The sequence below is a fragment of the Heptranchias perlo genome, unplaced genomic scaffold (assembly GCF_035084215.1).
Source record: "Heptranchias perlo isolate sHepPer1 unplaced genomic scaffold, sHepPer1.hap1 HAP1_SCAFFOLD_47, whole genome shotgun sequence".
Taxonomy (NCBI): domain Eukaryota; kingdom Metazoa; phylum Chordata; class Chondrichthyes; order Hexanchiformes; family Hexanchidae; genus Heptranchias; species Heptranchias perlo.
In genome coordinates, this window is record NW_027139484.1 from 7,356,579 (window position 1) to 7,383,628 (window position 27,050).

A 27,050-nucleotide genomic window follows, 5' to 3' on the forward strand; every position below is an offset into this window, starting at 1 on the left:
TTTAATCAGTGATGGGCGGGGGAGAGGGAGAATGAGAGAGAGCCCATACTTTAATCAGTGATGGGCGAGGGAGGGGGAGAGGGAGAATGAGTGAGAGCCCCTTACTTTAATCAGTGATGGGCGGGGGGATGGGGGAGAGGGAGAATGAGAGAGAGCGCCCCTTACTTTAATCAGCGATGGGCGGAGGAGGGGGAGAGGCAGAATGAGAGAGAGCCCCTTACTTTAATCAGTGATGGGCGGGGGGATGGGGGAAAGGGAGAATGAGAGAGAGCGCCCCTTACTTTAATCAGCGATGGGCGGAGGAGGGGGAGAGGGAGTATGAGAGAGAGCCCCTTCCTTTAATCAGTGATGGGCGGGGGAGGGGGAGAGGGAGAATGAGAGAGAGCCCCTTACTTTAATCAGTGATGGGTGGGAGAGGGAGAATGAGAGATGGCCCCTTACTTTAATCAGTGATGGGTGGGGGGAGGGGGGGAGGGAGAATGAGAGATGGCCCCTTCCTTTAATCAGTGATGGGCGGGGGAGGGGGAGAGGGAGAATGAGAGAGAGCCCCTTTCTTTAATCAGTGATGGGTGGGAGAGGGAGAATGAGAGATGGCCCCTTACTTTACTCAGTGATGTGTGGGGGAGGGGGTGAGGTGGAATGAGAGAGCCCCTTACTTTAATCAGTGATGGGTGGGAGAGGGAGAATGACAGAGAGCCCCTTACTTTGAACAGTCCAACTTGTTTCCTGTTTTAATATAAAATGCTGACTGTTCAGATTTCCCACATTCCTGAGCTGCTTGCATTGACTTAAATGACATTAACTTCCAGCGAATATCCTGCAATTTTCTGCGTCTGGCCCGAGGGACTTCAAAGCTCGGTTTGTTCGTCTTAGAGCAGGTAAAGGGGAGATTTAATAGTGGAGTTTTGATCGGGTAGATCGGGAGAAACTCTTTCCACTGGCAGGAGGGTCGGTTACCAGAGGACGCAGATTGATGAGAATTGGGAAAAAAGCCAGGTTGAAGATGAGTGGAATTTTCTTTACGCAGCGAGTTGTTCTGATCTGGAACCGAATGCCTGATAGGGCTGTGGAAGCAGATTCGTGTTTAAAATCTACCCCAATGACTCTGTCTATAACTGATGCTCCGACTGTCCAGTCGCTCGCGGTGAACAAATTTGTTTAGTAACTTTCAAAATGGAATTGGTTAATCACTTGTAAAGGAGAAAGGTTGCAGGACTATTGGGAAAGTGCAGGGGAGTGGGATTAAATGGATACCACTTTCAAAGAGCCAGCACGGACAGCAGGGGCCAAATGGCCTCCTTCTGTGCTGTCTGCTTCAAATCAATGGGGGGATTGTAAATCGAAGCATTTACGTCATTTGAGCTCTAAATACGAAACTTAACTCGCATCAAACCCACGTGAAACAGCTGGTAGGAAGAGTAAAGGCAACGCGAGGTTTCGGGTTCTGTCCCACATGATCTTTATATGTCAGTAACATTTAGCGGAAGAGGTGACAGCGAGGTTGATGTGCGCTGACACTTCCTGGAGGGCTCCACTCAGATTGTGTCAAGGGGAGAGCAAGGCGGGGAGATCAGCCGAATCCCCGAGTACCAGAGTCCTGACTGGGGACAGGGAGAGCAAGGCGGAGAGATCAGCCGAATCCCCGAGTACCAGAGTCCTGACTGGGGACAGTGAGAGCAAGGCGGAGAGATTAGCCGAATCTACAAGTACCAGAATCTTCACTGGGGACAGGGAGAGCAAGGCGGGGAGTTCAGCCTGATCCCCGAGTACCAAGTCCTGACTGGCGACAGGGCCCGTGCGGACCAGATCACATGTCGCTTCAGTCTTTTCAATGGACGAATTGGGTGAGTGACTGAGAATGATGAGAGTGGGGGATTATATCGAAGGAAACACATGTCTGCATTTAGTGCAGATCTCTCCTCTTTCTCTCGTCACACACACGGTTCTGGGTGGAAACCAGGTGGTGATCAGAATTAAAGATAAAACCTAATGCAGAGAATCAATCAACACCAAATACGGGTGACCCCATTATTCTCAGTTGGATGATAGGGTCGAATTGAAACCCAGAGCGACTTTAATCAAAACACAGTGGAATTGAATAAACCTTTTGGTAAACATTAAACTGAAGGGGGAACTGAGTGGGTCTCAAAATGTCTGCCTCTGAGTGACAGAAAGTAACAGCAACATGCTGAAACTTGCAGAGACAGAGACGAACGGTTTCCGTTTGTGTTAACTCACTTCCTCAACCTTTTAATCTATAAGAACAAGACGCTTTTGCACTTTGCATGTGGTCTGCCCTTGCTGTGTCTGATTGAACGTTTGATATGGACATGTGTCTTCTGGCAAAATAACTTGTTAAATACCAGTCCGTGTACGATTTTAGAAGTGGTTGATGGTTAAAGGTTAGATTTCATCATCCTGCCGCTTCTCCCCCAACAGAAAATACACACAGACACTAAGTCACTCGCTAATATACAGAGGCATCCTCTGTCTCCCTCTCACACACACAAACTCACTCAGATATACAGAGCCATTTTCTCCCTCTCTCTCTCTCTCTGCCTCTCACATACACAAACACTCAGTCAGTCCCACATTGATACACAGTGTGTCTCCCTCCGTCACGTATACACACACCTGCTCAGAGTCACTCAGATATACAGACACATCCTCTCTCTCTCTCTCTCTCTCTCTGTCTCTCTCACACACACACACACACACACCCACTCAGTTGTTCACTGATGCACAATGTATCTGGCTCCATCACATAAACACACATTCAGAGTCTCACAGTTAGACAGAGGCGTCCATTGTCTCTCTCTCATACTCATACAATCCTCAGTTGCTCACTGATAAAATCTGTTTCACTCTCCCTCTCTCTCATGTACACACAAACATTGAGATTCACTCACTGAAATAGACACGAGTTCACTTCCCCTATCTCTCTCTATCAAACACACAAAGAATCACTGACTGATATACCCACGCCTCCTCCATATCTCATATGGTACATTGCCATCTTTTGGGGTCGGTACCCGAGAGTGCCTGCCCCGCCCATTGTGTAAGGAACGGTAAACTGCCATCCTGTGGTGACACGGTGCCCTCCCCGCCCCATTGTGCCATACACGGTACACTGCCATCCTGTGGTGACAAAGTGCCCTCCCCGCCCCGTTGTATCAGACATGGTACAATGTCATCATTGGGGACACCGTGCCCTCCCTGAAGTGTGAGTCCTTCGATCATATCCATTGTGTTTGGACAGTGGCCCTGATAAATCTTTCAATTCCAATTACGCATTCAACTATTGATATTTTTGGGGATAGTGATTTGATTTATCCTAAAACTAAGAATGGGCCATATTTGTTCACACACTCTACTTCAAATCATTTCGTTACTGATCGTGATTTTATCTAATCAGAGATATTTTATTACAGGCATGAGAATGAGTTGTAATCTATCGTCCAGTTCTGTACATCAATGACCATTTATAGCAAAATAGAAACAAGTTAATTGCTGAGAGCTTCTATTTTCTCTTGTTCTCTTAAATATGGTCAAAGTTCCCACCACATTCCCACACTGAGGTGTTGTTATTACAGTTAATACCTATTTGACAGTTAAATATTGTTATTAAAATGTCTCACTTGTAGTTACAAACGTTCCTTCCCCACCCCCACGTGCCAGAACTTTGGAGTTTGCAGCTAACTGGAGACACATCCAGCCTCTGAGTCAGGAACTGTCAATTCAAGACGGTTAGAAACCCGGTCCACAGTTGTTACTAGGACTTATACTCATCGCAGTGTCCAAACAGTAACACTCACAGCAGGGGAAATCTCTTCTTTCTGTGATAAATCAGTCCCATGTTATGTTATGTTTTGTAAATATTCAGTGAAGTGAACTCACTGTAATAGTCACACTTCCCAGTCACGGTGTTGGGGCAGTACAGCTGCCTTCTGTGGGTAGAACCATATCCCTGAGGATATTGTCCCATCAACTCTCCCTGTTTGTCGATGATGCTACTAAAATACACTTGGAAACTGGGGGTCTCGCCCCTGGATGGAGTTCAGCCAGAAAATATAAAGGAATGGTCACTGATTCACAAATAGCAAATGTGATCCTAAAACCAGGGGCGGGACATGGAGAAGGAATTGCCTCTAACTAGGGCTGGAGAATGAAACGATCACATATTGTGGTCGGGGTGGGAAAGAGACATGGAATGTGGGAACAGAGTTCCTCAAACAGTGTGTTTATTCAATCAAATATTTGTTGTTCAATTGTTTAAGTTTCAATTACTTTTATTTTAATTCAACATTAGAGGGAAAGTGCAGATTACATTCTCCTTCACACAGTCAATGTTTGTCTCATTTTCTGCCCTGCCATCATTAGATCTCCCGGTGAATGACGGAGTGATTGAGAAAAGCCCACAGCTGGAAGTAAACAGGGATTGTCGACTGAGGAACAACAGCAGGTGAATCAGCACAGGATTGTGAGAGCAGCAACCAGAGAGAACCCTTCCGATTCAAAGAGCTTCCATAGATGGACTGGGGAGAAAGGTAAGAGAAAGTCTCACTTACTCAGATAAACACTGGTCCTGTTGACGGTCCACAAAGGTTACAAGGTAATGGGGGAAATGGTGAGAATGAGACTGGGAGAGTCTGATCACCGAGTACAATTATCCAGCATGAGGCCGTGCAATGAAATGTGAAGTGAGATCAGTTTCTATCTCAAAACACACAGTCACTGATGAATCTTGTGTGTGTTTTGGAGTGAAGGGGTTTGATCGAAGAAGTGGCTCCAGTCCGAGGCAGAGCCCAGCAGAAAAACAGTGTCTCCCCGCCCCCAGCATCAAATCGGAATGAACCCACCTTGATAGCCCTCATAATATCGATATTACGCTGTGTGTTAAGGTAGTACCAGACAGTGTTACCGAATTCAAATATATTTCAGATCCAACTATCAAAATCAATCATCTTACTGGGTTTTACTTAATGTTATTTCCCATCAGTAAATCTATTTCTGAATTTCAAAATTACAGTTGAATTAAATGATTACCATTTCGATATAATTTGGTGATAAAATGATATGTAGATCTTAAATTTTAATAAAGATTTGTAAAATTTCTTCCATTTGATTATTTTGTGTGCGGTGTCACAATAAAGACCATCCTAAAACTCACTTCTTTGACAAAAAATTTTGGCCATTTTCTGTCTGATTCGGCATCTGTGAAGCGCCTTGGGATGTTTTTTCGATGTTAAAGGCTCTGTGGTGATGCAAGTTGTTGCTGTTGTGTGTTTATTATACTAGTGTCAGTGTGAGTGAAACAGCAGGAATTGAATTTTACAAAGTCTCAAACTTGGTTATAAATTAATGCCGGAGAATAACTTCAAATATAGTTTGGAGAAATTACTGATCCGAGATTTAATCATTTTTACATTTCCACAGTGGGGAAAGGAAATGGCACTGGGACTGATAGTTTGATTGGGAGCACATTCGTGAGACACACATACAACTGCCAGTCACAAACGTGATTATATAAAAACAATCAAATCCACCACTTGAACATTGAGACTGTAAAACCCAGAACGACATTCTCTAAATAAATATTGTGCATCACCTGAATGTTTAAAGTTACACGATTCATAACATTATACATTAGTGTTAATATTAGAACAGTGGTAAATCTCCTCACCTCCTACAGTGCTCATTAGTGTTAATGTTAGAACAGTGGTAAATCTCCTGACTTCCTACAGTTTTCATTAGTGTTAATATTAGAACAGTGGTAAATCTCCTCACCTCACACAGTGCTCATTAGTGTTAATATTAGAACAGTGGTAAATCTCCTCACCTCCTACAGTGATTGTCAGGTGCTGACACCATGGGGATGTGGTAAATATATTCCAGTAGAAACACCAACCAGGACACCTCTCCATGAACACACGGACACTTTCACTGCCCAAAGGCACCAGAGGAATCCCACCCAGCTATATATTGTGTATGAGGATAGATATCATATTCATAAAGTATCTGAATTTAATGACGAAACTCAACAAATCAAAAATATTCTACACAATTTGTGAATAAAAATAACACAATTGCCTCAGACTGTGTTAAACCGAGTGAAGGGTCATTTAATCCATCAATGATCACCCCGCTCCAGATTTCCCTCCAGAATATTCACTGCCTCAGGAATAAGGCTGGTTCTGACCTGTACTGTGTGAGTAAATCTTACCAAGGGACGCTCCCAGTTCAGAGTCTCTGCCGATGGGTTCCCGTCTGGAACTGGGTTGTGGAGATCAGCGGGACTCACTGGACTTCACTGGGCAGCTGTCCATGTCACACCTGATGTGGAGCGTTGATCATAACACTCGGGAAATGCTCGATCCCAGAGCGAACAGCTGTTGTGCTGATGGGGGAGGAGAGACTTGGAATCATGTTTAACAAGGCAATGCTCTCCTGCTTATTTTAATATTTCCGTCTAACCCTCCTATTTATATTATATTTATTACAGGGCATCAGAATCTGGGAACGTCTGTCACCACCATGGCTGAAGGTTCAAACAGGGGAGAAGTTCCAACATCTTCAACAAGAATGAGAATGTACACAGGTAGGTTCAGAAAATTCTTCACAATACAATTTCCGTCCTGACAAAGGGTCCAGATCAGGAGCAAGAACCTGCAGTTCACACAGGAAGATGTAACAGTACAGATACCGTGTAGATAGAGGGAAGTGAGTGACCATCTAGAGGCATAGTGCAGTCACAGGTGTAGGGATCTCCTGAGTACTGGAACTGTCCAATTGATACCTGATGGTGGGGACTGTAAGGTGGACAGAGACAGTGACTCAGAGGATGGTCTTCCTGAGTAACAGTGTGAGGCCAGGGAGCAGGGGGACACCCCGAGTGGGGCGGGGGTGAGAGGCAGGTGGGACACAGGAATAGGAGAGTGATAGTGATGGGATATTCCATAGTCAGGGAATAGACAGGCTCTTCTGCAGCCCTGAGCAGGTCCCGATCTGAACCGATCAAGAACAATGGTTTTACAGACTGGGTGAATGGAGCAGGAGGGAAGAGTTCACGGTCTTGGCGAATAGAGTGAGTTTAGGGAGAAGGGAAGTGACGGACACGATATGAACTGACCAACAATGGTTTTACAGACTGGGTGAATGGAGCAGGAGGGAAGGGTTCACGGTCTTGGCGAATAGAGTGAGTTTAGGGAGAAGGGAAGGGGCGGACACGATATGAACCGACCACCATTGGTTTTACAGACTGGGTGAATGGAGCAGGAGGGAAGGGTTCACGGTCTCGGGGCACGAGGGTGAGTTCAGGGAGAAGGGAAGGGACGGTCACGGTCTGAATCGAACAACAATGGTTTTACAGACTGGGTGAATGGAGCAGCGGGAGGGTTTCAGCTGATAATCTGGAGGGTGGGAAATATCCGGGTCTGAGATGAGAGAACGGAATTCATAAAACTGTTGGAGCAGGAACAGAAGATTTATGAAATAATGAAAAGTTATTGGCAGGTAAAAAGGAAGGTGGTTTTGAAGTATTGAGAGATAAAGTCACTTGGTATTAAAAAAACACAATAAACGGAAACGGGTCAACTTTCCAAAAAATCGGAGTTATGGTTGAATTTTATCTCTAAATATACAAATCACTCCAAACACATTTGGAAAATCAGAATCATGAGAGATGTGATCTAGTATCTGCAAGACAGGGCCTGAGTTTTCACAGGACTCAGAGCAAAACGTTCTTGGTTATCACATTTTGAGGAGAAAGAAAAATACCTCTGGTCGCCAGTATTAATAAAGCTTCTATGACAGAGCTAGAACAATAACAACTTGCATTTATATAGCGCCTTTAATATAGTAAATCTACCCAAGGGGCCTCACAGGAGCGATTATCAAACAAAATTTGACACAGAGTCAAATAAGGAGATATTCGAACTGGTGACGGAAAGCTTGGTCAAAGAGGTAGGTTTCAAGGATATTCCAAAAGGAGAACAGAGAGGTAAAGAGAAGGATTTGTATCTGAGAAACATCGCCGAGGTGGATAAATCACTGGGCCCAGAGATAACACACCCGAGGCTGTTAAAGGAAGTCAAAGAGGCGATAGGAGGGATTCTGACCCCAATTTCTCAATCCTCGCTTGTTATCAAAAATATCCAGGTGGACTGAAGGAGCCCAAGTAATGTCTCTGGTAAAATAGGGAGAGAGGGTCAACGGGTAACTGGAGACCAATTAGTCTCCGTCAGTAGTGGGCAAACTCCTAGAATCTGTAATTCCAGGTCGAATTCGTGAACATTGAGAGATACAAGGGATGATCAGGGGAGGCTGGAAATGATTCGCTGCAGACAAGCTGTATTTGACAAATCTGATGCAGCTTTGTTGAGAGGTGACTATATAGGTCGATGGAATGTATCACATGCGGTGTCTCTGGGTTTTCAGAAGGTGTTTGATAATGTGGCTCACAGGAGGCTTTAGCCGTTTGTTATAAGAGGAAATGTAACCGCCCGGATAGAAAGTCGATAATGTGTTTAGTTTTCTCCATTTTTGATCACAGATCCGAACACTGCAATCACTGAGTTCCTGACAAATTGCGACGACTATCATCTGTTCCAGTTGACGAAATTCTACCGGGACAGACTGGAACAGGCGATTGAAGAAGGGGTGGACGGAGTCAGCTCGTTGTTAACATACGAGTGGCATTTCAGTGGACAGGAACATCGGGTAAGTGGGAGGGACACAGAATGAGTTTGAATTATTTCAACATCAGGGAACTAACAGGATATGAGATCTTAGAATCAAACAATGTTACAGAACAGAAACAGGCCAAATAGGAAATAAATGGATCAAACTGAAAATACAGTAAATCTGAAACAATGATACGATGAGAGGAAAATACCCAGTGGATCGGTCAGTGCTTGCACAAAGGATAGAGGAACGCTTCGGGTATAACTTTTCTGTGGAATGAAAAAAAAGGAAATAGTTTCAGTGGGACTGGGAAAAGGAGAGACCAATATATTAAATATTGTTCTTTGCAGAAAGTCGTTGATCTCGTGGAGAAGGGAAACAGGGCGGACAGTTCCAAACTTCTCCTAAATCTGGTGATGGAGAAAGGCTCTCGGGCCCGAAGGGTGATGTGGGAATCCTTTGTGAAAATGCACCATGTGGTACCAAAGTTGGACAAAATACTGAAAGAGATGCAGGAACTTGGTACAGTAAAATCAGACATTGAATTCAATTTCAGATTGAAAAACTGCAGAATTTACTTTAATATTACACAGATCAGATTTCATGAAAGCTCATTGATTTAAACAGGTCCTGATCCATTTGATTATATGAACATCGGACGAGGTTTATCTGAAATACCCAGTCACCTGAAAGGTAAGTGATGAAATGGGGATTTCAAACCGTTTATTTCACTTCTGAGAATCAGAATGTTTGACTGTAGACTTTTGTTTAGAGATTGTCAGAATCTGGGAATCAGAAATTCATAGGGTGGAGGGAACAGAAATGAAACCTCGTTAGGAATATGCGGAGGTTGCATTATTTCACTTAATCCAGCTGATGATCGCCAGCACTTGTTAAATCCCCACACACCTGGTAGGATCCTGATACACCGTGAATCCCCATACACACCTGGCAGGGTCCTGATACACTGTGAATCCTCATACACAGCTGGCAGGATCCTGATACACTGTGAATACCCATACACACCTGGCATGATCCTGATACACCGTGAATCCCAATACACAACTCCTATGAGGCACATAGAAGCTCTGGGATCAGAATTAATGAGCAGTGCCTTAAGCCAGACTTTAAGGTTGACCGACTGCTCTAGAAATCTGGCCCACCATCAACGGTAGGGAAAGAGGTGGAGAAATGCAAAATATTAAAATGTTTTCATTACACAGCACAGAATGAGACGTCGGTGTTCGATCTGATCTGAGAAGATGTTCAGATGTTCAAACAATAGATCGTTAATCCGTGGAGTAATGTGAGGGAAAGACAATATTCAGGGTAATTCGGAAGTTCTGGGCTGGCTTCCTAATGGCAGTGAAAGAGTGAACTTATTCCACTCAAAGAATAGTCCTTTAACTCAGGGTCTTTTTTAGACCCAATGGAATGACTGATGGCAGTGAAAGAGAGAATTTATTCTACTCAAAGAACAGTCCTTTAACTCAGGGTCTTTTTGGACCCAATGGAATGACTGATGGCAGTGAAAGAGAGAACTTATTCTACTCAAAGAACAGTCCTTTAACTCAGGGTCTTTTTGGACCCAATGGAATGACTGATGGCAGTGAAAGAGAGAACTTATTCTACTCAAAGAATAGTCATTTAACTCAGGGTCTTTTTAGACCCAATGGAATGACTAATGGCAATGAAAGAGAGAACTTATTCTACTCAAAGAATAGTCATTTAACTCAGGGTCTTTTTAGACCCAATGGAATGACTAATGGCAATGAAAGAGAGAACTTATTCTACTCAAAGAATAATCCTTTAACTCACGGTCTTTTTAGACCCAATGGAATGACTGATGGAAACAGATTTGTAATTTCCCAATCCTGCATTGTAGGAAATTCAGACCAAAATGAAACAACAGAGTATAATTATTGGGAGAACAGTTGATATGAACTGTGAATGTTTTCTGCTCTAACATTACACTGAGTGATGTGGGCAGTAGTTCTAATTCTAATTCTATGAAAGGACTGTTATAAAAACACATTAAATATAGGTGCAAAGCTGCTGAAATATTGTTCACAATTTCTGAAACACAATATAACGGGAGAATGATTAGAGACAGGAAAAGGCCATTTGGCCCAAATAAGCCTGCCTCTTTTAGAGAGATGGCCCCACCTACTCCTCCTCTCAGTGTATCCACAGAAACACGTTCAATTGTCTTTTAACCCCACTTACACTGCCCCTTCAGTGTGTTTCCCTGGTAACTGTGTCCCCCGCTCTCTGACCCTTCAGTGAGAAAATTACCCTGATTTCTCTTCTTATTTCTGACTTTAAATTTTCTCCGTCTCTAATTATTTTCGTGAGTGTAAGCCTTTTTCCTGCATTAAAGTTGTGAATTACGTTGAAATGAGTCAATACCGAAGTCTCTTACACTAACAAGATACATCAAACCCTCTCACCATTCCCTCAACCTAAACTCCTAATACCTTAAATTGTCTTTCTTAATCCCCCCTGTACCTTCAGAATGTCAGTAATATTTACCTGTGATCAGGTGACTGAAGAAGTATAGGTCTGATACAATAACATTGAAACTTCTGTTCATTCACAGTCTGTCCCTCTCCCAGTGCCCACAATATCCCAGATAACCTGCCCGAGGTCTGATACAATAACAGTGGAACTTCTGTCCATTCACAGTCTGTCCCTCTCCCAGTGCCCACAATATCCCAGATAACCTGCCCGAGGTCTGATACAATAACAGTGGGACTTCTGTCCATTCACAGTCTGTCCCTCTCCCAGTGCCCACAACACCCCAGATAACCTGCCCGCGATCTGATACAATAACAGTGGAACTTCTGTCCATTCACAGTCTGTCCCTCTCCGTGTGCCCACAATATCACAGATAACCTGCCCGAGGTCTGATACAATAACAGTGGAACTTCTGTCCATTCACAGTGTGTCCCTCTCCCAGTGCCCACAATATCACAGATAACCTGCCAGAGGTCTGATACAATAACAGTGGGACTTCTGTCCATTTACATTCTGTCCCTCTCCCAGTGCCCACAATATCCCAGATAACCTGCCCGAGGTCTGACACAATAACTGTGGGACTTCTGTCCATTTACAGTCTGTCCCTCTCCCAGTGCCCACAATATCCCAGATAACCTGCCCGAGGTCCGTTCCAATAACAGTGGAACTTCTGTCCATTCACAGACTCTCCCTCTCGCAGTGCCCACAATACCCCAGATAACCTGCCCACGGTCTGATACATTAGAATCATAAAATTTTTACAGCACAGAAGAAGTCCGTTCAGCCCATCGAGCCCCTGCCGGCTCTTTGCAAGAGCTACCGAGTTCGCCACATTCCCCTGCTATTTCCCCGTAGCCCTGCAAAACTTTTCCTTCAAGTATTTATCGAATTCCTTTTCGAAAGCCACGATTGAATCTGCTTCCACAAACCCTTTCAGAGAGAGCAGTCCAGACCATAACTACTCGCTACTTAAAAAAAGTTTATTCTCCTGTCGCCATTGGTTATTTTGCCAATCACTTTCAATCTGTGTCCTGTGGTTCTCGACCGTCCGATCAATGGGAACAGTTTCTCCTTATTTACTTGACCTAAACCCTTCATGGATTTGAAAACTTCTATCAAATCTCCTCTCAATCTTCTCTGCTCCAAGTGGAACAACCCCGGCTTCTCCAGTCTATCCACGTAACTGAAGTTCCTCATCCCTGGAGCGATTCGAATAAATCTTTTCTGCATCATCTCTAAGGCCTTCACATCCTTCGTAAAGTGCGGTGCCCAGAATTGGACGCAGTACTCCAGTTGTGGCCAAACTAGGGAATTATAAAGCTTCATCATCACTTCCTTGTTTTTGTCGTCTATGCATCTATTTTTCAAGCCAAGTATCCCGTATGCTTTTTAAACTGCTTTCTCAACTTGTCCTGTCACCTTCAAAAATTTGTGAACATACACCCCCAGGTCTCTCTGTTCCTACACCCCCTTTAGAATGATACCATTTAGTTTATATTGCCTCTCCTCATTCTTCCTGCCAAAATGTTTCACTTCGCACTTCTCTGCGTTAAATTGTATCTGCATATGTCCGCCCATTCCACCAGCCTGTCTATGTCCTATTGAAGTCTATCACGATCCTCCTCACTGTTTACTGCACTTTCACGTTTTGCGTCACCCAGATCCAAGTCATTAATATATAGCAAAACAAGCAATGGTCCGAGTACCGACTCTTGGGGAACACCAATGTAAACCTTCCTCCAGTCCAAAAAACAAACGTTCACCACGACTCTCTGTTTCCTGTCACTGAGCCAATTTCGTATCCATGCTGCCACTGCCCCTTTTATTCCATGGCTTTCAAATTTGCTAATAAGCCTATTTTGCGACACTTTATAAAACGCCTTTTGAAAGTCCATATCAACATCAATCGTATTGCACTCCTCAACGCAATCTGTCACCTCATTTAAAAACTCAATCAAGATAGTTAAACACGATTTACCTTTAGCAAATCGGTGCTGGCTTTACTTAACTAATCCACACTTAATAAATTGAATACTAATTTTGTCCCGGATTATCGTTTCTAAAAGCTTCCCCACAACTGAGGTTAAACAATAGATTTCTGCCCATTTCAGTCTATTCAGTACACACAGTATCCCAGATAACCTGCCCTAGACATGATACAATAACAGTGGGACTTCTGTCCATTCACAGTCTGTCTCTCTCCCAGTGCCCACAATAATCAAGATAACTTGCCCAAGGACTGACGAAATGACACTGACGAGTAAAGTGATAATGAGAAGTTGTTACTTTTTTCAAAATAACTAACATTGAGAACCACTTTCTGTCTGTTCTCATTGAAGATGTTCAACAGAAACACAAGGAAACACTCCGGGTCCAAACTGAAACACTGAGAGTGAACACGATCCTAATAAAGGAGAAGGTTAAGATTTTCCAGCTGGTCACTCTTTACACTGAGCTAACGGTTATTTCTACTGTTCGAGATCGGACACTTGTAGAACATGAACTGCTGGCAAGAGGCCGAGACCATGAAGAGTGGAGAGGGAAACATCTCTGGAGAGAACTGGAAAAAATCCGAACAGATCAATTGTTCCAGAGCAGTTTTTCTCAGAGAGGCAGTTTGTTCCAGAAAATGAAAAGTTTCTTCCAGCGATCCAGTTCTGGGAGTTCAGCAGCAGTGAGCGGAGTCGCGGGGATTGGAAAAACAACAATGGTACAAAAGATTGTTTATGACTGGGCCACTGGGAAAATATACCCACACTTTCAATTTGTTTTCAGTTTTAAATTCCGGGATTTGAACGCTATTAACTGTAGAATAAACCTGAGGAATCTGATACTGGATATGTATCCTTACTTTGGGAATATTCTGGGAGATCTCTGGAAGAACCCAGTAGGATTACTGTTTATATTCGATGGTTTAGATGAATTCAAGGACAGTATCGATTTTGCTGACAATCGGAGAAATACAGAACCTCAGTACATGTGCACAGATCCTGAAGACTGGTGTGAAGTGTCTGACATTGTGTACAGTTTAATACAGCACAAGCTGCTCCCAGGATGTTCAGTGCTCGTGACCAGCCGCCCCACTGCATTACATTTATTGGAAAAGGCTGAGATCAGTGTCTGGGCTGAAATCCTGGGATTTGTTGGTGAAGAACGGAAGGAATATTTCAACAAGTTTTTTGAAGATCAGGCGGTGGCAGCAGCTGTTTTCAAACATGTGGAGGAGAACGAGATCCTGTACACCATGTGTTACAACCCTTCCTACTGCTGGATCCTCGGTCTGTCACTGGGTCCCTTCTTCACACAAAGAGACAGGAAACAGCAGCGAGTTCCCAGGACCATCACCCAACTATATTCCTACTATATTTACAACATTCTTAAAAACCATGGCCGAGAGATTGAATCCCCCCGTGATGTGTTACTGAAGATCGGTGAGATGGCCTTCACTGGAGTCTCCGAGAAGAAGATTGTGTTTAGAAATGGAGATTTGATCAAGAACAATCTGCAACCTTCCCAGTTCCTGTCTGGGTTCATGGTGGAACTTTTGGAGAGAGATGATTCTGCCCAGAGTATGGTTTACACATTCCCGCACCTCACCATCCAAGAGTTTGTAGCCGCACTCGCCCAATTCCTGACTCCAGATCCAGGGGACATCGGGAAACTCCTCAGTGAAGCCCACAGCAAGGAAGATGGGCGATTTGAGATATTTCTCCGTTTTGTTGTTGGTCTCTCCTCCTCACGGTCAGCTCGGCCCCTGGAGGAGTTTCTGGGTCCATTTCTTCATCACACAATTTGTGGAGTGATTGACTGGGTGAAGGAAAAGGTTGAAGGAGAGATTGGAAACATAGGGAGAGAAACTCGTAAAACGGACCTCCTGAACACATTCCACTACCTGTTTGAGTCTCAGAATCAAACACTGGCTCGGGTCACAGTGGGATCTGTGGAAACACTTACATTGAGTGAATTGCGACTGACCCCGATTGACTGTGCGGTGCTGTCTCATGTCATTGGACTCTGCGATACTATAAAACACCTCAATCTGGAGAACTGCTCCATTCGGTATGAAGGACTCCAGCGGCTGGGACCCGCACTGCACAAATGCCAGGTGTTGAGGTAACTGTTCATTTGTCTCTAACTGTTAGACCAATTGTAGAACAGTCACGAATTATATTGTTGCTCCGTAATGAAGGGAAACAAACAGTTCAGATAAACCAGAGAGAAGCAGATTCAACACAAATATGACAAATGATAAGAGGATCGGTTAGTAATTTCCTAAGGACTCGAGAATCTAAAATGGATCCTTGTGAACAAGTCGGGATTTTACAGTCTTTATCGGATCAGTAAATACAGGTCACTGGAGGAGTCTGACAATTGAATTGCAATAAATGATATTTATTGTAGCTTTTCTCACTGCCTGAGATACGTCCATTGAAGAGACTCCTTCTCACTGTTGCTTTCACGTAGACCGACAGTAACTGCAGCAGTCTGTGTGTCGGAGCATCCCACCCTCTTACCGAGGTGTGGGGACAAGTGACTGTCCCCGGACTGTCAACGTGTGTAGGAGAGGGAACCAGAAACACCGAACATTCAGTAACAAAGAGCAAAACACAGCTTTCGGGCAGTCAACCGTCAGTGGGCGAGCTGAGCTTTCCCCACAGGACGTCGGTCCGTTATCTTAACTCATCAATGACACAGCCCTTCACACTCTCCAATACATCCACTATCTCTTCACCCAGCTGGCAGCACTCGTGCCTCTGAGTCAGAAGGTCGTGGATTCAGGCCCCTCGCTCATTAATCCAGGCCGACACTTCAGTGGATTTGGGAACTAAAATATGCCGGTAAAAAGGTTGAAATCGAACGGGTTGTGGGATATTAGCCCAGCAGAACAAATACACACTGGCCAGCGGTGGGGCTTCACACACAGCCGGAGGCTCCTGGGTGAACCAGGGGCAGTGAACCCGGGAATTTCCCAGAATCTGTCCCCTTGTGCGTGATGTCCTGCTCGGGGAGGGAACTTCAGAAAATTCCCCAAAAACGGTCGGGCCCGTTCCACCTGAAATAAATGTAGAGCCAGTTTAATGGGAATAAAGAGAGAGACTCCTCTCCCCTATAAACTAGGAGTACAGGGACATTTAAAACTTGTAACAGGACAGAATAAACTCTCCTTGATACATAAAGTCCTGTGGGACGCATTTTACAGCAGCCGTTAGCGCCTTTTCACAATATAACTCACTCCGAGATATTATACAGATTAATAAAATACTGCATAATGTACAGGTAATCGCCGCTTTATCATTTAATTCAGGGAAATCGCCCCATTCCCATAAAATCTGGGATTTAAGAAGCAGCAAAAATGAGACAAGTTTTCACAAACCTGACGGGACCGGTCACTGATCTCCAGGAGGGTAATTCTGATCATCGGGGAATGAGACCGGACTGAGGGACATTTAAAGGCTCCACACAGACAGCACGTTATTGAATAAATACATTTACTGATAGTCCCTGAATATATGTGGCATTGAACAGAGCGAAACTCATTGTCAGTGACAGGGACATCTGGTTATTAATTTCCTGAAGATTTTTGTGTTTCCTGTAATATCAGAGAGAAATTGTGTCAGATCGGGGATTGAATTCAATGTGTTTCTCACTGTCTGTTTGTGTTTAGACTGGGGAGCAACAAACTGGGAGATTCAGGAGTGAAACTACTGTCTGCGGCTCTGAGGAACCCGAACTGTAAAATACAGGAACTGTGGTAAGTATCAGACTGTGTGAGGTTGTGCTTACAATAACCGGATGTCTAACACGGTATATTAATGTAAGTTTTAGTAATAATAATACAAATCAATACTGGGAATTTACTCTGATTCCTGTTATCTCTGCTTGCCTCTGTCTCTCTCCTCTGACTTTCTCTGATCTCCAGGTTATGGAATAACGACCTCACAGATTCTTGCACCGAGCATCTCGTCTCCGCTCTCAGGACAAACCGGTCATTGACGGTCCTGGATCTGAATTTCAATGGACTGGGAGATTCAGGAGTGAAATTACTGTCTGCGCTTCTGAGGAATCCGGACTGTAAAATACAGGAACTGGAGTAAGTACCAGACTGTGTGAGATTGTGATTATAATAACTGGATGTCTGACACTGTACATTATTATTATCATCAGTAATAGTGTTTTTAATAAACACTGTACATTATTATTAGTGTCAGTAATAGTGTGATTAATAAACACTGTACATTATTATTAGTATCAGTAATAGTGTTATTAATAAACACTGTACATTATTATTAGTAACAGTAATAGTGTTATTAATAAACACTGGGGATTTACCCTGATTCCTGTTATTTCTGTCTCTCTGATCCCCAGTCTGGATGGTGTCGGTCTCACAGATTCTTGTACCGAGGATCTCGTCTCCGCTCTCAGTACAAACCGGTCACTGACGGGTCTGTCCCTGGGATCAAACTCCTTCACAGACCGATCTGTCCCCGCTCTCCGCTCCCTCATACTGACCCGCAGGAGTCTGGAGTGGATCTGGTGAGTGTTTGTGTTAATGTTCAATCTAACAAATAAAATATCAATGGGATTCAGTCCCTTTTGTGGGTAATATTTGTCTGTAATTTTTATTGAAATGTTAACCCCAGTCTCCCTGTTATTTACACTATTGTTCAATCTGTTTATTTCCTGTTTAATCTTTAATCTGTTTCAGTCTAGTGGAGAATCAATTCAGTTCAAACGGAAAGAGACACCTGGAGTCGCTGCGGGAATCCAGACGCGGACTGAGAGTGGGAGTGTGAACATTTCAATTTATAACCATTCCTGGTCTCATGATATGAACATTTCAATTTATAAACGTTCCTGGTCTCATGATATGAACATTTCAATTTATTACCATTCCTGGTCTCATTATATGAACATTCCAATTTGTAATCATTCCAGGGCTCAATTTATGAACATTTCAATTGATAACCATTCCTGGTCTCATTATATGAACATTTCAATTTATAACCATTTCTGGTCTCATTATATGAACATTTTTGGCCGATTCTCTGTCCCTCCCCTTTAACCGGCCGCGCTCCAGGTTTAAATCCGAACGGCCCTTCAACGGTTTCCAGCTCGAGCTGAGCGAGCGTCGTCTCCCATTGTGACGTCAGAGGCCCAGCGACAGGGTCACGAGACTCAGTCACCCGGTCCCACAGCGCTGATTCTGCCGGATATCCGGGGCTGGATGGTCACCAATGGGGCACTGGGTAAATGTACAGACAGGAAGGGCCCAGGGTGGGGCTCAGTCTGGGCTGCAGTGGGACACTGGGTCAATGTACAGACAGGAAGGGCCCAGGGTGGGGCTCAGTCTGGGCTGCAGTGGGACACTGGGTCAATGTACAGACAGGAAGGGCCCATGGTGGGGCTCAGTCTGGGCTGCAGTGGGATACTGGGTCAATGCACAGACAGGAAGGACCCAGGGTGGGTCTCAGTCTGGGCTGCAGTGGGACACTGGGTCAATGTACAGACAGGAAGGGCCCAGGGTGGGGCTCAGTCTGGGCTGCAGTGGGACACTGGGTCAATGTACAGACAGGAAGGGCCCATGGTGGGGCTCAGTCTGGGCTGCAGTGAGACAATGGGTCAATGTACAGACAGGAAGGTCCCAGGGTGGAGCTCAGTCTGGCCTGCAGTGGGACACTGGGTCAATGTACAGCGAGGAAGGGACCAGGGTGGGGCTCAGTCTGGGCTGCAGTGGGACACTTGGTCAATGTACAGACAGGAAGGACCCAGGGTGGGGCTCAGTCTGGGCTGCAGTGGGACACTGGGTCAATGTACAGACAGGAAGGGCCCAGGGTGAGGCTCAGTCTGGGCTGCAGTGGGACAGTGGGTCAATGAACAGACAGGAAGGGCCCAGGGTGGGGCTCAGTCTGGGCTGCAGTGGGACACTGGGTCAATGTACAGACAGGAAGGGCCCAGGGTGAGGCTCAGTCTGGGCTGCAGTGGGACAGTGGGTCAATATACAGACAGGAAGGGCCCAGGGTGGGGCTCAGTCTGTGCTGCAGTGGGACACTGGGTCAATGTAAAGATAGGATTGTCCGAAGGTGGGGCTCAGTCCGGCTGCAGTGAGACACTGGGTCAATGTACAGACAGGAAGGACCCAGGGTGGGGCTCAGTCTGGGCTGCAGTGGGACACTGGGTCAATGTACAGACAGGAAGGGCCCAGGGTGAGGCTCAGTCTGGGCTGCAGTGGGACAGTGGGTCAATGAACAGACAGGAAGGGCCCAGGGTGGGGCTCAGTCTGGGCTGCAGTGGGACACTGGGTCAATGTACAGACAGGAAGGGCCCAGGGTGAGGCTCAGTCTGGGCTGCAGTGGGACAGTGGGTCAATATACAGACAGGAAGGGCCCAGGGTGGGGCTCAGTCTGTGCTGCAGTGGGACACTGGGTCAATGTCAAGATAGGATTGTCCGAAGGTGGGGCTCAGTCCGGCTGCAGTGAGACACTGGGTCAATGTACAGACAGGAAGGGCCCAGGGTGGGGTTCAGTCTTGGCTGCAGTGGGACACTGGGTCAATGTACAGACAGGAAGGTCCCAGGGTGGGGCTCAGTCTGGGCTGCAGTGGGACACTGGGTCAATGTACAGACAGGAAGGGCCCAGCGGTGGGGTTCAGTCTGGGCTGCAGTCGGGCACTGGGTCAATGTACAGACAGGAAGGGACCAGGGTGGGGCTCAGTCTGGGCTGCAGTGGGACACTGGGTCAATGTACAGACAGGAAGGACCCAGGGTGGGGCTCAATCTGGGCTGCAGTGGGACACTGGGTCAATGTACTGACAGGAAGGGCCCAGGGTGAGGCTCAGTCTGGGCTGCAGTGGGACAGTGGGTCAATGTACAGACAGGAAGGGCCCAGGGTAGGGCTCATTCAGTGCTGCAGTGGGGCACTGGGTCAATGAACAGACAGGAAGGGCCCAGGGTGGGGCTCAGTCTGGGCTGCAGTGGGACACTGGGTCAATGTACAGACAGGAAGGGCCCAGGGTGAGGCTCAGTCTGGGCTGCAGTGGGACAGTGGGTCAATGTACAGACAGGAAGGGCCCAGGGTGGGGCTCACTCTGGGCTGCAGTGGGACACTGGGTCAATGTAAAGATAGGATTGTCCGAAGGTGGGGTCAGTCTGGGCTGCAGTGAGACACTGGGTCAATGTACAGACAGGAAGGGCCCAGGGTGGGGCTCAGTCTGGGCTGCAGTGGGACACTGGGTCAATGTACAGACAGGAAGGGCCCAGCGGTGGGGTTCAGTCTTGGCTGCAGTCGGGCACTGGGTCAATGTACAGACAGCAAGGGCCCAGGGAGGGGCTCAGTCTGGGCTGCAGTGGGACACAGCTCAATGTACAGACAGGATTGTCCCAGGGTGGTGCTCAGTCTGGGCTGCAGTTGGACACTCGTTCAATGTACAGACATGAAGTGTTCCTGGTAATTAATGTCCCCATGTACAGTCTCTGTCCCTCCCAGTTATGAGTCGGACTCTGTAACAACTGACCCTCGAACCCTCCAAAATCTCTGTGCTCCTCCAGTTTTGGCCTCTTGCACATCCCCCACTCCCTTTGCTCCACGATTGCCGGCCGTGCCTTTCGCTGTCTCGGCCCTATTCTCTGGAATTCCCTCCATAAACCTCCCCGCCTCTCTCTCCTCCTTTAAGACTCTCCTTAAAACCTACCTCTTTGCCAAAGCTTTTGGTCACTTGTGCCAATACCTCCTTGTGTGGCTCGGTGTCACATGAATCGCTCCTGAGAAGCGCCCTGTGACGTTTTTCTACTCTTAAGGTGCAATATAAATGTAAGTTATTGAATGTGTGCTGTGTTAATAAAACTCCACCGCTTACTTCAGCTCAGGCCTGGTCTCGTTATTTTTTAAAATGGTGTTAGTGTTTCAAATTATTGAGTAAAGGATCCTGGAAATTCCATCCTTCCTCCTCCAAGCGGCACCGCAGACGTGACTGTTTGGTCGAGTGAACTGTATGTGTTTATGTTTGTGTTGGGGGGAGGGGTCTTACTCGGAGGCTGGATATGCAGTTTACACAAAATGTTGAGACGGACTGTGAGCAAAAGAGCTCAGCTGGGACCCCACAAAATGGCCTCCCGAAATGCAAAACAAAATGACCGCCATGCACCTGCCGCAAAATGGCTGACGTGGACCCGCCGCAAAATCACAGAATGATACTCACAAAAGGAAACCATTCGGCCCATCGTGCCATTGTCGACTCTATTAAAAAGCTAACCAGATCGTCCCATTACCCTGATCTTTCCCCGTGGCCAACACATTTTTCCTTTTCTAGTAATTATCTAATTCCCTTTTGAAAGTTACTATTGAATCTGCTTCCACCTCCCTTTCAGGCAGTGAATTGCAGATCATTACAACTCGCTGCATAAAAAATAATCCTCATGTCACCTCTGTCTCTTTTGACAATTATTTTGAATCTGTGTCCTCTGGTTACCGACCCCCTGCCACTGGAAACAGTTTCTCCTTATTTACTCCATCAAAACCGAATCAATTCGCCGCTCTGTCCCCTCAAAGTTGTCGCATCTCCCCGAAACACAAGCATCATCTTGAAATTATAACAAACCCTCGAAGCCCGTACAGGGGTTCATGTTTCCGACGTTAATCTCCTCTCGGCCCCTGTTTGTCTCACACTGGGTTAACGTGTTTGTATAACATTGCAGGCTGGGCTACTTTAACCCCAGACTTTAACCCGGTTAAATCACAACGGTCACAATCGAACAGGAACGTGTTAAACCGAGGCCCCAAAACCAGGGCACAGAATGGAAATTAAACCCCAGGGCAATAAACAGACCGATCTCATGTGGGCCCTGTTTGGGTGCAACCTGTGCAGGATCTCTGGCTCGGTCCCTTCTGGAGGAGGCCTCGGTCAGTCCCCTCTTCATGAGGCCGCATTCGGTACCCCCTGGAGGAGTCCTCGGTCAGTCCACTCTGTAGAGGAGGCTTCGGTTGGTCCCCTTTGGGGGATGGCTTAGTCGGTCCACTCTGGTGGAGGACTTGGTCAGGCGCTCTAAGGGAAGCCACCATCCATCCCCTTCAGGGAAGGAGGCCTTGGTCGGTCCCTTCTGGGTGTGTCATCCGTCACCCAGAGTGATCCCAGAGTTGTAGTCTTTATATTTAGACCCCTGGAGCAACCCCCACAACAACAACAACAACAACAACAACAACAACAACAACAACAACAAACGACGACGACGAGGACGTGAATTAGTGTGGTGGCCATCTTGGACTAAATTGCCCCAAGTACCGAAGCCACCTTGGACAAATCGCCAGCGAGTACGGCAGTCATCTTGTTCGAAATGCTGGCAAGTACCGCGCAGAGTGTCCCCAGTTACACCACAGCGACCCCGGAATGTCCCAGTGACCCCACAGTGAATCCAGAGTGCACCCAGTGATCCAAGAGTGCAACCAGTCACCCGTGATTGATCGCAGAGTGCATCCAGGGATCCCATATTGCACCCAGAGTGATCCCAGAGTGCAGCCAGGTAATCCTGAGTGCAGCCAGGGACCTCAGATTGCACCCAATGATCCCACACTGTACTCAGTCACCCCCAATTTGATCCCAGTGTAGCAGTCTTTATATTTAGACTATCACCTCAACAACTACAACAACAACAACTTGTATTCATAGTATATATATGATATATATATGTATATTTAAACACGGCGAACATGGCGGTAAGAATGGCAGCCATCTTGGAAAAAAAATGGCGGCAAGCACAGCGACCACCTTGGACAAAATTGCGGCAAATATGGTGGCCATCTTGGACAAAGTGACTGCAAGTGTGGCTGCCATCCTGCAAAAAATGGTGGCAGAGTGCACCCAGTTACCCTGGAGTGATGCCAGAGCGCACATAGGGATCCCAGATTGCACACCGTCTCACAAGAGTGATCCCAGGATGCACCCAATGATCCCAGAGAGCACCCAGACACCCCAGAGTGATCACAGAATGGCAAACTTTTATATTTAGACCACGAACACAACTATTACTAGTACAACAACAACAACTTGAATTCGTAATATATATATCATATATGCGTATTTACACAAGGCCAGCATGACAGCAAGTATGGCAGCCATCTTGGACAAAATGGGCACAAGTTTGGCGGCCCTCTGGGACAAATGGCGGCAAGTAAGGTGGCTATCTTGGACAAAATGGCGGCGATTACGGCAGCCATCTTGGATGCAATAGCTGCAAGTAACTCACTGCAGTTCGACAGGAACAGGAGGAGGCCATTCAGCCCCTCATGGCTGTTACACAGGTACAGGTGGAGGCCATTCATCCCCTCGAACCTGTTATATAGGAAAAGGTGGATGCCATTCAGGTCCTCGAGCCAGTTACATCAGTACTGAGGCCGATCAGCCCCTCAAGCATGTCACATAGGAGCAGGAGGAGGCCATACGGACATTCGAGACTATTATACTGGAACTGGAGGCATACCAACCACTCAAGCCTGTCAGATAGCAACAGGAGGAGGCCATTCAGCCCGTCAAGCCTGTTACACAGGAACAGGACGAGGCCATTAAGATCGTCGAGCCTGTTACACAGGTACAGGAGGAGGCCATTCAGTCCTTTAATCCTGTTTTGCAGGAACTGGAGGCCATTCAGCCCCTCTATCATGTTAGGTAGGAACTGGAGAAGGCTATTCATCCCCTCCAAACTGTTGCACAGAAACTGGAGGAGGCCATTCAGCCCCACGATCATGTTACATAGGAAGAGGAATGGAACATTCAGATCCTCGAGCCTGTTCCGCCATTCAATTAGATCATGGCTGATCTGTATCTTAACTCCATCTACCCGCCTTGGTTCCTTAATCCTTAATACCCTTGCCTAACAAAAATCTATCAATCACCATTTTGAAATTTCGTATTGACCCCCCGACTCAACAGACTTTTGTGGGCGAGAGTTCCATACTTCCACTACCCTTAGTGTGAAGAAGTGCTTCCTGACATCACCCCTGAACGGCCTAGCTCTAATTTTAAGGTTATGCCCCCTGTGGAGCATCCGCGATGCTGAGACTATCGTGGATAGCACGTTCAGTGAGGTGGTCACACCGCAGGTAAAGAATACGCAGGCAGAAAGGAAATGGGTGACCGCCAGGCAGAGTAGAAGGACGAGGCAGGTAGAGCAGGAGTCCCCTGGGGCCATCTCCTTCTCAAACAGATATTCTGCTTCGGATACTGTTGGGGGAGATGGCTTATCAGGGGAAAGCAGCAAGAGCCAGGTTCGGGGCACCACGGGTGGCTCTGCTGCACAGGAGGGGAGGAAGAAGAGTGGCAGGGCTATAGTGATAGGGGATTCCATTGTAAGGGGAACAGATAGGCGTTTCTGCGGCCGCAAACGTGACTCCAGGATGGGATGTTGCCTCCCTGGTGCTAGGGTCAAGGATGTCACGGAGCGGTAGCAGGGCATTCTGGAGGGGGAGGGTGAACAGCCAGTAGTCGTGGTCCATATTGATACCAGCGACATTGGTAAAAAAAGGGATGAGGTCCTGCAAGGTGAATTTAAGGAGTTAGGAGATAAATTAAAAAGCAGGACTTCAAAGGTAGTGATCTCAGGATTACTACCGGTGCCACGTGCTGGTGAGCATAGGAACAGGAGAATAGACCGGATGAATGCGTGGCTGCAGGGATGGTGTAGGAGGGAGGGATTTAGATTCCTGGGACATTGGGACCGGTTCTGGGGAAGGTGGGACATGTACAAGCGTGACGGGTTACACCCGAGCAGGACCGAGACCAATGTCCTCGCGGGGGTGTTTGCTGGTGCTGTTGGGGAATGTTTAAACTAGAATGGCAGGGGGATGGGAACCTGAGCGGGGAGTCAGAAGGGAATAAAGTTGAGAGCAGCAAGAGAGGGGAAGACCCAGGGGAAATCTACAATACGAATAGTACAAACAGTTGTTCAAGAACAAATGAAAGGGAAAAGCATAGAGCAGCGGAAAGAAAGTGTACTTTAGGCACTTGAGGCACGACAGATAAAATGAAAACTAGAAGGCGTAAGGCGATTAACCCAGCATCAAAGCTGTGGCAGGGGGTTGGGAACCTGAGCAGGGAGACTGAGGAAAGCATATCAGGAAGGGACAGAAGGTATGGAGTAAAAGGTAAAGTGTTAAAAAAGGAAAAAGCAGGAACTAAGTGTCACAAAACATATTTGTAAGTTCTTCATCTGAATGCACGTAGCATTCGTAACAAAATGGACGAGTCAACGGCAGAAATAACAACGGATGGGTATGATCTTGTGGCCATTACAGAAACATGGCTGCAGGGTGACAACGACTGGGAATTAAATATGCCAGGGTATTTAACAATCAGGAAGGACAGGCAGGAAGGAAGGGGAGGTGGGGTGGCTATGTTAATAAGGGAAGGAATCACTGTAATACAGACAAAAGATATTGGGACAAAGGATCAGGATAATGAAACAGTTTGGGTAGAGATAAGGAATAATAAGGGGCAAAAAACACTCGTGGGCGTAGTATATAGGCCTCCTAATAGTTGCAACTCTGCTGGAAGAAGTATTAATCAAGAAATAGTCGGGGCATGTAATAAGGGAACAGTTATAATTATGGGGGATTTTAACCATCATATTAACTGGACAAATCAAATTGGGCAGGGTAGCCTTCAGGAAGAGTTCATTGAGTGTATTAGGGATGGATTTCTTGAGCAGTATGTAACTGAACCAACAAGGGGGCAAGCAACCTTGGACCTGGTCCTGTGTAATGAGCCAGGATTAATTAATAATGTCCTAGTTAAGGATCCCCTTGGAATGAGTGACCATAATATGGTTACATTCCATATCCAATTAGAGGGTGAGAAGGTTGGTTCTGAAACAAGCGTACTGAGCTTGAATAAAGGAGACTATGACGGTATGAGAGCGGAATTGATTAAAGTAGACTGGGAAAATAGATTAAAGGGTAAGACGGTACATGAGCAGTGGTGTTCATTTAAGGAGTTATTTTACAACTTTCAAAAAATATACATTCCACTGAGGAAAAAAGGGTGTAAAAGAAATGACAGCCATCCGTGGCCAAGTAAAGAAATTAAGGATAGTATCCGACTAAAAACAAGGACATATAAGGTAGCCAAACTTAGTGGGAGGATAGAAGATTGGGAAGTCTTCAAAAGACAGCAGAAAGTAACAAAAGGATTGATTAAGAAAGGGAAGATAGATTATGAAAATAAATTAGCAAAAAATATAAAAACAGATAGCAAGAGTTTCTACAGTTGTATGAAAAGAAAAAGGGTGGCTGAGGCAAACGTAGGTCCCTTAGAGGATGAGACCGGGAAATTAATGGTGGGAAACATGGAGATGGCAAAAATGCTGAACAAATATTTTGTTTCAGTCTTTACGGTAGAGGACACTAAGAATATCCCAACACTGGAAAAACAGGGGGCTCTAGGGGGGGAGGAGCTAAATACGATTAAAATCACTAAGGAATTGGTACTCAGTAAATTAATGGGACTCAAGGCGGTTAAATCCCCTGGACCTGATGGCTTACATCCGAGGGTCTTGAGGGAAGTGGCAGAAGGGATTGTGGATGCTTTGGTAATAATTTTCCAAAATTCTCTGGACTCGGCAAAGGTCCCGGCAGATTGGAAAACTGCCAATGTAACACCCTTATTTAAAAAGGGTAGTAGGCAGAAGGCTGGAAAATATAGACCAGTTAGCTTAACATCTGTGGTGGGTAAACTTTTGGAGTCTATTATGAAGGAGACAGTAGCAGAACATTTGGATAAACATAATTTAATCGGACCAAGTCAGCATGGCTTTACAAAGGGGAAGTCATGTCTGACAAATTTGCTTGAGTTCTTTGAGGATATAACGT

General features: G+C 46.0%; 1 protein-coding gene across 1 annotated transcript in view; it reads left to right on the forward strand.

Moving 5' to 3' along the window:
* Nucleotides 1–1,282: 1,282 nt before the first annotated feature.
* Nucleotides 1,283–27,050, forward strand: part of LOC137313366 (NACHT, LRR and PYD domains-containing protein 3-like) — a 54,226-nt gene continuing 28,458 nt past the window's right edge. Inside the window, 10 exon segments of the mRNA XM_067979492.1 lie at nt 1,283–1,844; nt 4,381–4,547; nt 6,503–6,598; nt 8,552–8,718; nt 9,033–9,204; nt 9,310–9,375; nt 13,539–15,312; nt 16,865–16,951; nt 17,566–17,642; nt 20,101–20,107. Of these exon segments, the coding sequence (XP_067835593.1) occupies nt 6,535–6,598; nt 8,552–8,718; nt 9,033–9,204; nt 9,310–9,375; nt 13,539–15,312; nt 16,865–16,951; nt 17,566–17,642; nt 20,101–20,107 (2,414 nt within the window). The 5' untranslated portion in view covers nt 1,283–1,844; nt 4,381–4,547; nt 6,503–6,534.